We start from the raw sequence: 14388 nt of genomic DNA on the forward strand, positions 1-14388 counted from the left end.
TGGTGGCTTTCCCCAAGCTGGTTGGGAGCATTGTGTGGCTGTTCAGTAAAATACCTCCCAAAAAAACCCCATCATGATTTAGTGTGTGAGTTTAGGTCTGGGTTTCAGAGGGGATGAGGAGCTGCCTTCAGGTTTTGGGGTATTTTGTTTTGCAAGCCCTGGATTGGGCAGCATTTGGTAAAATGATGGATCCAGGATTTTCAAAAATAGGGGAAATTTGGTTTGGTTGTTCTCTGAGGCAGAGACGGAGCTGAGAAATCATCTCCTGTCTTTCTCTGCACAGTTTAACCTGTCACCCTGGTCAGAAATCCTTCATCCCACACCTTCCTTAATTAGTGTTGTAATTACATCTATTAATAAAGCAGCCATTGTGTTTTCCAGTCCAAAGCAGCACCTAGGAGCTCTGCCATCCCTCATCTTCCCCTTGGCGAGCAGAACCCCCTCAGACGCCCTCCTGCATTTGGTGACCTCTGTATCTATACATAAATCACAAAAAACAGACATTTTGGCCCAATTTCCTCCCTCCGGAGCCCATCTCCGGGGATGGAGCAGATCTCCCAAGACAGGGATTGGTGTCTCCAGCCTCAGCATCTCAGATCCCCTCTTTGCATCCACGGCGATTTTCACCCCATTAATGAAGTATTTTCCTTAAAGAAGGGCGCTCCTGCGCTGTTGCCGGGGTGACAACAAGCGCCTTTATTAAGAGAAATTAGTTTGAATACAATTGCCGGCTGTGGCTTAATAAATAACCCCCTTTATGCTGTGTAAATAAATATTTGCACTCAGGGGAGGGAGAGACGTCCCATCCCGGGCAGCCTCGTGCCGAGGGGAGTTTTGGGGAGAGAAGTGGCCAAACTGGGGTCATGGCCAGACCCCTCCGTGTCCCCCACCACCCCCAGCATGGGGAGATTTTGCTGCTGAACTTTCCTCCTCCTCCTCCTCCTCTTCCTCCTCCGCAGGGGCTCATTAGCCGGGAATCGGAGGAGCCTTTTCGTGCTTTGAAGGGTTATGAAACCTGAGGGAGAGGGGGAGGACGAGAGAGCTTAAAAAAGAGCCGTCGTGTCCCCCTCCCTCCACCGCCCCACGAGGCTGCCGGAGGAAAAGGGCTGGCAGCAGCTCCAGCACAGATTGCGCCTCTGCCCCGGCCCCCGCCAGCCCGCCGGGGTGGAGAACTTTGCTAGAAATCGGCATTTTAAACAAAATTCACAAAATTGCTGCGTCCCAGTGCTGTGAGGAGAGCGGGGCACAGAGCAGAGCTGCAGCCGCTGCCATCCCGGGGGATGCTCCAGGACGCTTTGGGCTCCCGATGGATGCGACATCCCCCCGAAATATTGGGGAGGGGGTCTGAGCCCACCCAAATCAGCGTGGGGCTGTCTTGTGTTAACTACAAAACAGTTTGGCTTTGTCTTTCTCTTTGATTTTCCCCATCCCAGGACCCCGGGCACGCCGGCGGGGGATGCAGCCAGTTGGTGCCGTGGGCTCCATCACTCCTGAAATAGAGCCCAGGGGCAGCTTTTGGGTGTCGGAGGCATCTGAGTGAAGTCATGTGGATGTTATGCAAGACTTGATGATAGGTTGTAAACAGCTATTAAAGTGATTGACAGGCCCAGGACGAAGGTTTTTTTTTTTTTTTTTGGGGGGGGGGGAAGAAAGGGGAAAGATGAGTAATAATGATTAAAATAATTATCAAATGGAGACGTTCCTTGAATTAGGGGAAAGTTTTGTGAGGAGGGAGGAAGATGAAGAAATCACGTTCCAGCTCTTCCCTGAGCTGGGGGTTGGGAGGATGGGGCAGATACTGAGCACATAAAGTTTGGGAAGGAGGGGTTTGCTTCCTCAAAACCAGCTAAAAAAAAAAAAAAAGCAATTTCAGCAGAAATTTTGGTGGATTTGGGTTCGCTGAGCGCCGCTGGGTGCTGGCACCCCCAAAACCCAAGGGCTGAGCAGCCCAAGGAGAGCAGCCCTGAGTTAATTAAGAGAAACAAGCAGATTATGGGGAAGACAGCTTCTATTTATATATAAATACTCCAGTAATCAGCAGTGAAGGGCAAGGGAAATCCAATAGAAATATGTGGCTGTTTAAGAAGCTTTTTGAGCAAAACGTTACACAATCAGTTACATTTGCCTGGGTCTCGCTCCAAGTCCCAAGAAATTAAGAGGGAAAAGAGTGACCCTGAGCAGAAGGAAGGAGAAGGGATTTGTAGAAGCTTCTGCCCATCAGATTTGGGGGAATTTTGAGCCTAAATGGAGATTCCAAGGGTGCCAGCAGCTCACTTTGACCCCACAACCCCCAGCTTTGTGCCCAGAACCAGCTCCACACCTCACAATGCCGAGAGCTGACGTGGAGGTACACTCATGTACAGGTGAATTCCGTGGGAAAAAAAAAAACGGGGAGAAAGATTCCTGGAGCTTCTGTGTGTTCCCAGGGCGGTGCTGTCAGTGGGTGCTGACACGGAGCAGAAATAGCTGCCGGCCGCCCCACGATTTCACACATCGCCCTCGCTGCCTCCCGCAGCTCTGCTTCACCCCGGCACAACCCAGCCTCCAGGGGGGCTTTGGGGATCCCACACGTCCCCTCTGCTGAGAACCACCTCAGCCACGGCTTTTAGTGGCAATCAGGTGGTTGGATGCTCACCTTGGGGCTGGGGGTTCTCCAATCACCTGGGGTTTGTGTCCTTCTTGTGTTGTTTCCTCTCCCAGGGCAGCTGCACTGAGATTTTGGGGTTTGTTTATCCTGAAGGTGATATAAGGCTTGAGGCTGAGGTTTTGGGGTGTCTCAGAGAGGGATGGGAGCACAGCTGGGCTGGCTGACCCTACCAGTGTCCCAGTGCTGTGCCTTTGGGGTGGCTGCTGTCCTCACAGAGCCATTCCCCGGATAAAGAAGGAGGATGGAAATTTCTCCCCTTGCCACCATCACTGCCCAAGGGTCACTGCTGAGTGTTTGCTTCACCTGTGGGTATTTAAATTTTATTTGATTTTATTTGTTGTATTTAAATCATGAGGATCGACCCCCCTCGTGCAATGGCCTTTTCTGGTTTTTCTGTGCCACCTGTAAAGTTCCCTTTGCCACGAGAAGTTTGTGATTCACATGAGTCCTGCAGGTGCTTGTGCCTTCCTCTTGTTAAACTGTTAAATAATTAAATTGTTAATGCCATTAAATCTCCTCAAGACGTGGATATGATATCGCTGGTATTTAAAAAGCCAAGCTACACGTCTGTGGGCTTCTCTGTTCATTAAATTTGAGGATTTCTTAGCTTTTTGTTGTGGTTTTTAATCCTTTCTTTGTACAAGGCAGGAAAATGAGGGGTGTGAGTAGTGAGAATGGCTTTGTGGGGTGGGAATCAAAACATCAGCCCCGGTGCAGCGGGCACAGCACTGGGAATCCCGGAGGATCCTGGAGCATCCCAGAGCATCCCAGAGCATCCCGGAGCATCCCGGAGCATCCCAGAACATCCTGGAGCATCCTGGAGGATCCCAGAGCATCCCAGAGCATCCCAGAGCATCCCAGAGCATCCCGGAGCATCCCAGAACATCCCAGAGCATCCCAGAGCATCCCAGAGCATCCCAGAGCATCCCAGAGCATCCCAGAGCATCCCAGAACATCCCAGAACATCCCAGAGCATCCTGGAGCATCCTGGAGGATCCCGGAGCATCCCAGAACATCCCAGAGCATCCCAGAACATCCCAGAACATCCCAGAGCATCCTGGAGCATCCTGGAGGATCCCGGAGCATCCCAGAACATCCCAGAGCATCCCAGAGCATCCTGGAGGATCCCAGAGCATCCCAGAACATCCCAGAGCATCCCAGAGCATCCTGGAGGATCCCAGAGCATCCCAGAACATCCCAGAGCATCCCAGAGCATCCCAGAACATCCCAGAGCATCCCAGAGCATCCTGGAGGATCCCGGAGCATCCCAGAGCATCCCAGAACATCCCAGAGCATCCCAGAGCATCCCAGAACATCCCAGAACATCCCAGAACATCCCAGAGCATCCCAGAACATCCCAGAACATCCCAGAACACCCCAAAACATCCCAGAACATCCCAGAGCATCCCAGAGCATCCCGGAGCATCCCAATCCCCCAGATCATTCCCCAGTGTGTGTTTTCCTGGTGTTCAGGACTGTGGGATGGATGCTCTGGGGTCTCAGGGCTGTTTGCTCCTGGTTAGAGCCAGGGAATGGTGTAGCAGAGCTCCTGAATTCCCAGCTGGGAATTCAACTGGGAATGCTGGTACAGCTGGAATGGCAGGGATCCGTGGGGAGCAGGGGTGCTGGGATGGGGGCAGCTCCCCTGGAAGGGCTGTCCTGGAGGGTTTGGGTTGGGTCACAGCTCCCAGAGCCCAGCCTCAGCCGGTGCAGAGTGAATTTCTGTACCAAACCTTGGTTTTTGCTGCTCCTGGGGTCCCCCCGAGCTCCCTCCCCATCCCTCCCTCCCTGCTGCCGATCTGGGGCCGAAGCTGTTGCTATGGAAACTGCTTATGGATGCTGAGGATGCTGCTGGGGTCTCATCCTGATCCTGCCTCCTGCCTTTCCTGCTTTAACCTGGGATGAGGCTGGGATCGAGCCCACCCTGAGAATCCCAGGGGTTGAACACCTGGGGGGGTTAAACCCAGCTTTGGGGTGGGTTCCACCCCCTGCTTGTGTCCACATCCAGTGGGAATAAACCCAGGGCAGCTTTCCTAAGGCACCTCCCCAAAATCCAGCCTTCTCTTGCAGTTTTCCACCCCAGAGGAATCATGCTGTAGGATGATGTGGATTGGAAAAGCCTGGGGCTGTTGGGAACTGAGTCTCATCCCAGCTCCAGCAGCACCCACTGCCCCCCAGATGTGGTGTCCCAGGAGGCTTCACCCCACCCTGGGCTCTGCTCTGGGTTGGTTTTCCCTGTCTGTGACCGATGGGAATTGGTGCTTTGTGCTTAAAATGATGCTAAGCTGAAAAATACCAATTAATTAGAATTATCTGGAAAATCCCCAGTGCTTCCTTGCCCTGGCATCAGCAAGAACATCCTATGTGTGTGTGTTACCCCCTCCAAAAATACATATTTAAAAAACCACTTTAAATACTTCAAAGGTCCCCAGGCCTGGCTTTTGTGGGATATTGGCCTTGTGGACCCATCAGGAATTCGGGGGGCTTGAAGGGGCTGCTGAAACCTCACCACGTGTCTCTTAGTCAGAGTATTTATTTATATTTGAGCAGGTTTGGAGCAAAAATGGGAAACAGGAGTTGTGGTGGAGGAGGGGGGGACACAAACAGGCTGCACCGGCTGCCCGGGCTGAGTCAGAGCTGGATCAGCCCCATCTCCACACCCGTGACTCACCGCCGGGTATTTCGGAGTCTGGTGTCACATGGCCTCTTTGGGGGTTTATTTTTGTGGTTTGGTTCTTTTTCCCTTTGTTTTCTTCTCTTCCCCCCATCCCTGAGAAGGGGCTGATGCTTCGAGTTGTGCACACAAAGCTCCAGGGAATCTGAGATGTTCCCACTTTTTGTCCCTTTTGCCAGTGGGAAAGGGTGAGCAGGGTGAGATCCCTGCAAAGGGAAGGGTTCTTGTCACTTTTATCTCTGCAAAAAATTATATATATACTATTGTATGTATTATATAACGCCGTATATATATATATATTACATAATATTATATGGTATTATATAATGTAATACTATATATATTAATAATTGAGGTGGTGTAGCATGGAGGGGAGACCAAATTCCTTTGGTTTTCTTCGTATTCCTTCGTGTTCCTGGTGTTGCATCACCAACACGAATTTAACAGGGCAATCGCTATCACGGGCACATCCTGCTGGAACTCAGGGGAGGAATTGTCTTGGAAAAAAAATCGGTGGCAGGGAATCTTCTTCCAAAGCCAGTGAGGCTGGGAACTGGGGCAGCCCTGAGAAGGCAGTGCCCGTTCTCACCTGCCCACCGAGGCTCTGAAAATACCCAAAAGTGAGGCAGCACAGCCATCCCAACCTCCCAAAAAATCACAATCCCCCTCCCAAACATTGTTCCTCTGGGAAAGCTTTGGCCAGGTCGCAGAGCCCGGAGCTGTTTGAGTTTTATCCGAGCATCTGCTGCTGCATTTTTGCTCCCTGGAACATCTCTCCGTTTTTTTTTTTTTGGGTGAGGTGTCTCCCACTTGTTATTGTCATGCAACAGTTTGACACCTGGAGCGGTGTGTAAATGAAGATGTCTGATGTTTCCCTCCTAAGTGGGAACGGCTGTTTAGAATATCCTAGAAAATTTTAACTCCAGGCAAAATGAAAATGAGGAGCCAGGGGAGGCAGGCAGCTCCACTCCCGGGCTCCCCGAGGCAGCAGCAGCAGGGATTTAGGGATTTTCTTGCAGAATATTCCCAAAAGAAGGAATGCCACATCACGGGAATGTCTTCTTGACCCCTCCATAAAATTCCTGGTGAGCCCAGAAAGGCTGCAGAGCTTGGGGCAGCATTTCCCTGTCCTGTGGAGATGTTCAGCTTGGGGTGGGACACGCAGAATTCCCAGGTGTCCAGGGATGTCCCCAAGGTGTCCCCGATGTCCAGGGGTGTCCCCAGGTGTCCCCACGCCCCTCACTTGGTGATGGTGTTCCTGGAAGAGAAAGGGGGGATCGCTGTCCCAGTGCTCCCAGTTCCTTCCCAGTCCCTCCCAGTGTCCCCACATCACAAGTCTGGGCAGCTGAGCGGGGATTTGGGAAAAGTGTCCCTGTCCCCCGTGGGGTCCCAGCGTGGGGACACCCCCGGAGACACCAACAGAGCTCAGGGACAGCCCTGCCCTGCCTGTCGCCAGTTTTGCTGCCTGTGTGGATTTTTGTGTGTCCAAATGTCCTGCCTGAGCAGAGCAGCCGGGAGCACAGAGCCTCAGTGGCCTCTAGTGGCTCCAGCGGCACAAAGATCCAGGGGAAGGGGACCCGCAGCCCCCCAGAGCCCCCAGACCAGCAGCACCGGGGCTCCATCCCACCAGAAGCCACTCCTCCCATGGGGAAACCCAAAGGTGAAGCCCCCAAAAGAGCTCCAAGGCCTTTGTGAGTGATGGGGGAGCATCCAGCAGGATGGTGCTGCTTCCCAAATCCCTCCTGGCCATCCCCATCTCCGTGGATGGAGAGATTTCGGGCAGCCACTGGATTTATTTTCTTCATTCTTGTGTTAAAAAGCAGGGGAAAAAACCCCAAGTTTTTAAGGAGAATAAAATTTCTTTCACGTCTTTTTCCATTTTTCGTTTTTTTAGGAGTGTTTTCTGTCCAATGCCACGCCACAAAACACAAACCCCAGCAGTGAAGGGATCAAAAAGGGTTTGATACCCTTCAAACGACCATTTTTTGTGTCTTCTCCACCAAAGGTCACTAAAGCTGCTTCCTTCTGAGTAACTGTGATTTTCCAACAAGGGAAGAGGGAAGAACTGACCCATTTTATTCTCCAAACCCACAGCATTCGGGGGCAGGATGGAGCATCCCCTTCTGCAGCCCATGCTGTCCCTCCTCTCTCCCCCCCACGATAAATAAATTACTTTAGGAGTGCTGGCCTAGTTTAACATGGCCTAGTTTTGATGGAGGAGGGGAAAGAAAGGAAAGGAAAGAAAAAAAAAAAGGAAAAGAAAGAGAGAATATTTATTTTGGGCAGTTGTTTCATGGGAAGAGCTTTGGGGGACTCACCCACTCCCCCTGCTCTGCTTTGCCCTGGCTGTAACACACTGCCCTCAATTTTGGTTTCTTTTTCTGAGTCACTGCCTGGCTGATGTGGGAAATGAGTGGTGGGGACACTGATCCAGCCCCCAAATCTTTGTCCATTGCTCTGAGCACCCTCAGGACCGGGGGATCCCAAGGGCTGAAGCTTTAAATCCTGTGGAAAACATCTTTAGGGGTGAATGAAGTTACACCCTGGTTCTGGGTGTGAGCGGTCAGGGTTGGCTTTGCTGCAGGAGCAACTGTGTTTAGCACCTTCCCCCAAGGCCAAAATCCCTGGGAAAATGGGATTAAAGTGGAATTTCACAATGCCTTGGGTGTCACCGGGACCTTTACACCTCGCTCATCCCTGCTTTTCCAAAGGCACCAAGTTTCCTCCAGTAAATAAACCTGCAAACAGCTCTTTTCTAATTTTCTATACATTTTATTTTTTCCTCCTTTTTATTTTTTTCCCACCCCTGCCAAAACAAGCAGCCCATATGGGCAGGGTTGGGTGGGGATTTTTGCAGTTTCCATGGGGATTTGGCTCTGGAGCTGCTGGGTGCTGGCTCCTGGGGTTTGGTTTGGGTTTTTTTTTTGTTTTTTTTTTCCTTTCTGATCTCTGTAATCTGAGAGTGGTGATGGCACCAGGCTCCTTTCCCAGCTCCGGCATCTCCCAGCCAAGGTCACCGGGGAGACCGTAGGCAGCCGCCGCCTGCGTTGGGCCATCTGTTAAATAATATATGCAATAAACTCCTGCCCCGGGGCCAGCTTAATCCTTAAATCCTCCTTCAGAACAGCATCTCCCGGCCGTGCGGGATGCCCAGCTCGGTCTCCTGGGCTCATCCTTCCCCCAGCATCCCTCGTGAATCCCTCTCTCCATCCCGCATCCTCCCGTACTCCGGCTCGCCGGGCTCTCCTGCTCCATTATTTATGTGCCGTGCATGAAAGATGCATATAAAAGAGCGGTTTATAATTTAGCAGAATCTCCTCTTCTTTCAGCTTCCCTTCCCCCTCTGGATTCAGGATTTCTCTGGTTCATTCCCGGCCTCTCCCGGTGTTTTTTTTTGGGGGAGGATCCCGGGGTTGTGTTTGTGCCCCATCCTTGGATCACCCATAGACGGGTCTGGGTCTCAGACAGAGACAGGGAGGTCTCAGAGATCTTTTAATGAATGGAATAAAGTTGGAAATTCGGTTTGGCAGACCAATAAATCAGGTTTTTACACACAAAAAAAGGGTTTTTTGGTCAACTTCATCAACCCAGCGCCGCGTCCAGCCCGTGGTTTTGTGTTCCCCAGCACTTTGTCCTCGGCACATGTGGGATGCTTTGCTCCCCTCTGCTCTCCCAGAGCCCTGGCCTCACCCTCAGATTCCCAGATATTGGTGTGGGAATAAAAATCCCTCCTTTTTGGGGGTCATCCCCTGCTTTGGAGGTGCAGCACAGAAAATCCTGGGGGCAAAACTGCGTGTGCAGAGTCCAACCCACGCATCCGCGACCCCGGAGCTGAACTTGCTGGGGGGAAAAAAAATGGAAATAATTGGGGATTTTCTTCAAGGGAGCAATTTAGCAAAGCTCCTCTTCCTATCCCGGATGTGGGAGAGACTGTGTGGGTTAAAAAAGGAGCAATAAATAGCAAAGGTGGTGGGGAGGGGAGCGTTGTGCAGCCTTCACATCCCAAAAAATGCGGTACCAGCTCCCTTTGCCACCCCAAATGAATCCACCCCAGGTCATCCTGTACAAATCCCAGCTCAGCAGCATCCTGCTTTTATTGCAATATATGATTTTCTTTGCAATAAAATCCCACCCCTGGACCTGTTTCCCATGGTTATGTTCTTGTTCCCCGGGCACAAAGTGGGCAGAAGGGATAATGGCCTTTTTTAACACCAGGATTTGGGGTTTGGGGTGGAAGGGAGGCAATACAAAAATGAAAATTCCCATTTTCCACAGCTTTTCCCATCAGTGAAGGGGAAGCCACCTTTTATTCCCCATCCTCAGGACCCAACGTTGAATTTTTCCATTAAATTGGAAGCATTTTCCCATTAAACAACAACAACAAAAATATCCCACAAATAAATATTAATTACAATTAATTATTCAGCATGAACAGGGGGCTGTGCCAGAGAGTGGGGAGGTTTTCCCTTGGTTATTTTGGGGTTTTTTGGGTGGACAGGGAGGGATTCTCACGGCAGATCACGGGAAAACACGGCAGATCCGCATTTAGAATTATTATTATTATTTTTTTTCCGTTTCGTTTTCATTTTCCTTTTTATTCGGACATTGCAGAAATAGCCCTGTGTAGTGGATAAAAGTGCAACATACACAATATTTAAGAAAAGGAGGAAAGGAAAACCTGCCTTGAGGTCTGTCAGTCAATCGCAAACAGAAACAAGAACCAAGCCCGGGCGCCAGAAGCGCTTTTTGTTTCCCCCCCACCCCACACCTTTTTTTTTTCCCCTTTTTTTGTTTTATGCACATCATGCAAAATAGTTAAAAAGAAAGATTAGAAAAGAGAAGTCAGAGAAAACCCCACGAGAGATCGACCGAGCCCTAGAAAGAGCAGAAAGCTCCGAGTGCTGCTCGTCTCGGGGAGGGAATCGCTGCCCTCCAGCATCTCCAAGTGTTTGGCACTCTTGTGATTACATTAAATAATTTCTTTTATATATATGTTTTAATACAGTCTATTAAAGAGAGGAAACTGCCACAATATAAGGAAAAAAAAAAAAACCAAAACCAAGATCACCCACACTACAGGCTGCATGGTAGTTAGAAAAGCTGAGCGTTCCCCCCAACCCCCTGTACATATAAAATCTGTCCCTTTGCTCACAGCAACCAAGAAGTACAAGCTTTAAAAAATAAACCAGCAATTCTTCCTTCAGGCCTTTCCTTTATAAAAGTTTTGGTTTTCCCCCTCTAGAACCTTAAAACGTGACTAAAATTAAATATATATATATATATATATATCTATTTTATATAATTTCCCAACATCCAAAGACATCAACATAAAAAAAAAAAAATAAAATGAAATAAATAAGAAAAAAAAAAAAGAAAAAAGAAACTCTTACAGAAGGGGATAGCGTGGTACATCCAAGTGCACGGATTCATTTTTGCAAGATTAAATAATGTAAACAAGGTGCCCTCTGGGAACAACCCTGACCGGAGGGAGACCCCAGGGGCTGTTCCCCTCCCATCTCCCGCTGCCCCTTTTTTTTTTTCCCTCTTACCCCCCGATCTAGCTCGGCACAAGGTTCATCAGCCCGAGAAAAACCATCCCGAGTAATTCACAGCCGCGGCGTGACTCCTCCGTCCATCCCTCGGGGTGAAGAGGGTCAGTTTGAAGCAGGTGACTTATTTTCCCCCGATTACACACACATATATATATATATATATATATATATATATATATATTTGAATTTATTATTATTTTTGAATTGTCGGCTGGGCTGTGGCTCGCTCGCCGCCCTCCCCTCCTGCTCCGGAGGGCAGGGCTGCGGTGCCGTGGGACTGCGGCTGGACGGCGTTCCCGGAGCTCGGCTGGTCGCTGCGGTGTTTTTGGGGGGGGATTTATTTTTTGCCGATCACCTGTGCCATTGTAAACCGAACCCCACCCCGGCCTTCAGCTCAGCGTCCCCGGGGAGGCTTTAAACACCGGGAGGGGCCTTTTCGGAGAGGTTTTGCAGCACATCGTCAATTCTGTCGTCTTCAATAACCACTAGAAAGCAGAAAGAAACAGAAGGGCGATGAATTTTCTGCCGCTCCCCTCGCCCAAGGTGACCCTGGGGGGAGGTTGGAGGGGTCCCACATCCCTGGGGTGGCTGCTGGCAAAGCCCCACGGCGCAGGGTGCCCCGTGTGCCATCCCCGGCACGGTGCGCTGTCCCTGGGGACACCTGGCATGGGGAAATGTCCCCAAGGAATGTCCCCTCACCTCTGTGGTGATGGTCACCAGGGAATGATGCCCGGCCCCTGAGGAAGGTCCCTGCTGCTCTATACCCGATCCTGTCCCCAGGGAAGGTCCCGGCTGCCCAACACCCTGGTGAAAGTCCTTGGGACGTGATGCCGGACATCCTGCAGGGAGTCTGGTGCATCCTGCCCCGTCCCCAGGGACGCTTCCCGGTGCCCTGAATCCCCGAAAGATGCTTGATACCAAATCCCTGGGGAAGATCCACGAAACACGATACCCAAACATCCCTCAGGGAGCCCGGTGCACCATACCCTGCCCCTGGGGACGGTCCCCAGCGCTCTCCATCCCTGGAGAAGGTCCTCGGGACACGATGCCCGACATCCTCAGGGATCCCGCTCATCACGCCCGGTCCCCTGAGGACGGTCCCCGCTATCCTTCATCCCCGGGGAAAGATCCCGACACACGAACCCCAACACCCCGCGGGATCCCCGCCGCATTCCCGGGGCCGTACCCCGCATCCCGGGCGGCTCCCGGTGCGCCCCGCTCCCCCCTCCGGGCACCCACCTCTCTTGCTGCGGCCGATCTGCCCCAGCTTGGGCGGCCGCTTGCCCTGCCCTCCGGCCAGGAGCCCATCTCCGCCGCGGAGGCGAACGGGGAAGGGCAGCTGCCCCACGGCCGCGTCCCCCGCCAGCTGCCCCTCGCCGTAGGGCGGCCCCTCCGACATGGGGGCGGGGGGGGGGGGCCCGCCGCCGCCGCCGCCCCCCCACAGCCTCCCGGGGCGCGGGGGCCCGCGGGCCCGGGGCAGCGGCGCAGCGGGCGCGGGGCAGCCGCCCCTCACATCCCGGCCCGGCCGGCGCTGCTCGCGGCTCCGCGGCTGCGGCGGCGGCTCCGGCGGCGGCGGCGATAGAGGAGCGGGAGGCGGGACCGGGCGGGGTGGGGCGGGACCGGTTCGGCCCCCCCGGCACCGCTGGCGGTACCGCCCCGGAGGGCTGAATCCCGCACCCCGGGGATCCCCGGGACTGCCCCCGCCGCCTGTCCCGCAGCGTCCTCGGGGAGAGCGGAGCATCCTTAAGGAGACCGGAGCTGCCCCGCAGGCTCCCCGCGGAGCACGGGGCTGTCCCGGAGCATCCTCCGGGTGTCCCGCAGCATCCCTGGAGATGCCAGAGCTCCCTAGCAGACACGCTGCGGAGCTGCCCAGCTTCGTCCTCACTATTCCCAACCTGCCCCTCAGCATTCCTGGGGAGTCTGGAGCTTCCCTACAACGACCCTCGGAGAGCTCAGGAAGCCCCACAGCACTTTTGGTGAGCTCAGAGCTGCCCCACAGCCGCATCTGGGGAGCCTAGACTACCCCACAGACACTTTTAGGGAGTTCCCAGTGGGCTCCTGGAAAGTCTGGAACGAGCCCCTCCACATCCCCGGGGAGCTCAGCGCCTGTTCCCGGGAGCGCTGGGCACAGCCCCACACAGAGCCCAGCAGAAAGGAACCATCCGGGGGCCTCTGGCACTTCCCGGGGGCTGCGTGTGCTTGGCTGTGGGCCTCCAGCACAAAGTGAGACACGGGAAGGTCGGGGATAACATTTTGGGACAGACCACAGCTATGCTGGGGTGTTCAGGCATCTGTGGTGCATCTCCCACAAAGTGGAGCAGGAGGACAGCAGCAAGAGCAGCAAAGAACCCGTTTGTGCGAGGCTGAGTTAACGGGATTCCTCTGGAATCGGGAGCCTGGCTCATTTTAGGGCCGAGCACAATGGGTGCCTGGTGGTGCCAGGGCTGGGCTGCGCTGTCCCGGGGCTGCTCCCATCTCCAAACCCCTCGTTTGCTGAAATCCTCAGCCCCCGGAGCCGCATAAGCCCCTCTCCCCTGCACCCCCGCCCGCCCCCGAGCTGTCAGCTCCTTACATAAGGTTGCGGCTACGCCCGAGATATCACAGGGAAAGCTTGGAAACAGGAGGAGAAGGGTAACGGGGAAGCACAGCCCCTCCAAGGCGTATTTTTAGCCTTTGCCTGATGCTCCATTCCTGGGTGGGCCGTGTCCTGCCCTGGTCTGAGGGGCATCGACCTCCCCGCTGTCCCCAGTGAGGGGGATGGGGCATTTTGGGTTCCAACAGATGGCATTCTGTTGTTTCAATCTGTATTCTGGGTTTTTGGGCTGCGGTGTGGCTGTTTGAGCCGTGCTCCGGCTGTTCCCTCCGGGATTTTGTTCCGCGGGCTGCCTCGCCCTGCAGGCAGCCACCGCCACCTACAGCCGGTCCTTTTCCAGCACTGGGATAGCCAGGGAAAAAATCAAAAAAATCCTCAAAATCCAGCCTTTGTGAGTTTGTTCCTCACAGCCAGACCGGCCTTCGGACTGCTCTGGTTAATGTTTAATGAGGAAACAACCCAGCATTTTCACTGTGAAATTCAGGGGGGTTTAAATGCCTGTCGATGGGAATGTTTGTTTTTAAATGTGCCTGGGGGATGTGAAAGGCTCCGATGGAGCAGGGGTGCCCAGGGGCTGCCTCAGTCCTGGGATTTTTAACTGCTCCCTCATTCCCCAGGAATGTTTCACTAATTGTCCTCCCCAGCAAATGTTAATTGCAGCAGCATTTTGGGTCCATTAACCCGCCTGGGTGAATATGGGATTTATGGCAAAATGAATGGGAGTGTCAGGGAAGGGAATTTTCCTGTTTTGTGTCAGTCTGGGTGTCATGAGGGGACAGCAGTGACTGTCATGTCCAGTGCAGGGGGGACAAGTTCCCCTGCTCAGCCATCCTCCATCATGGCTTGGGATGATCCAGGCTGGTCGTGTCCACCTCAGGGAGAACAAATATCACCACTCCCATGGAATAATCCAACACAGACA

The 14388-nt window shown here is 53.1% G+C and overlaps 1 protein-coding gene across 1 annotated transcript; it reads right to left on the reverse strand.

The window, feature by feature from the left end:
• Window positions 1–9586: 9586 nt before the first annotated feature.
• CAMK2N1 (calcium/calmodulin dependent protein kinase II inhibitor 1) lies at window positions 9587–12286 on the reverse strand. The gene is made up of 2 exons (XM_005528266.3): window positions 12113–12286; window positions 9587–11358 (listed from the first exon to the last, which is right to left on the reverse strand). Exons 1-2 carry the CDS (start codon window positions 12270–12272, stop codon window positions 11288–11290), a joined length of 231 nt encoding a protein of 76 aa, XP_005528323.1. The 5' UTR covers window positions 12273–12286; the 3' UTR covers window positions 9587–11287.
• Window positions 12287–14388: the final 2102 nt, after the last annotated feature.

The sequence above is a fragment of the Pseudopodoces humilis genome, chromosome 24 (assembly GCF_049639895.1).
Source record: "Pseudopodoces humilis isolate 2021_Gansu_Grassland_sample_001 chromosome 24, ASM4963989v1, whole genome shotgun sequence".
NCBI lineage: Eukaryota > Metazoa > Chordata > Aves > Passeriformes > Paridae > Pseudopodoces > Pseudopodoces humilis.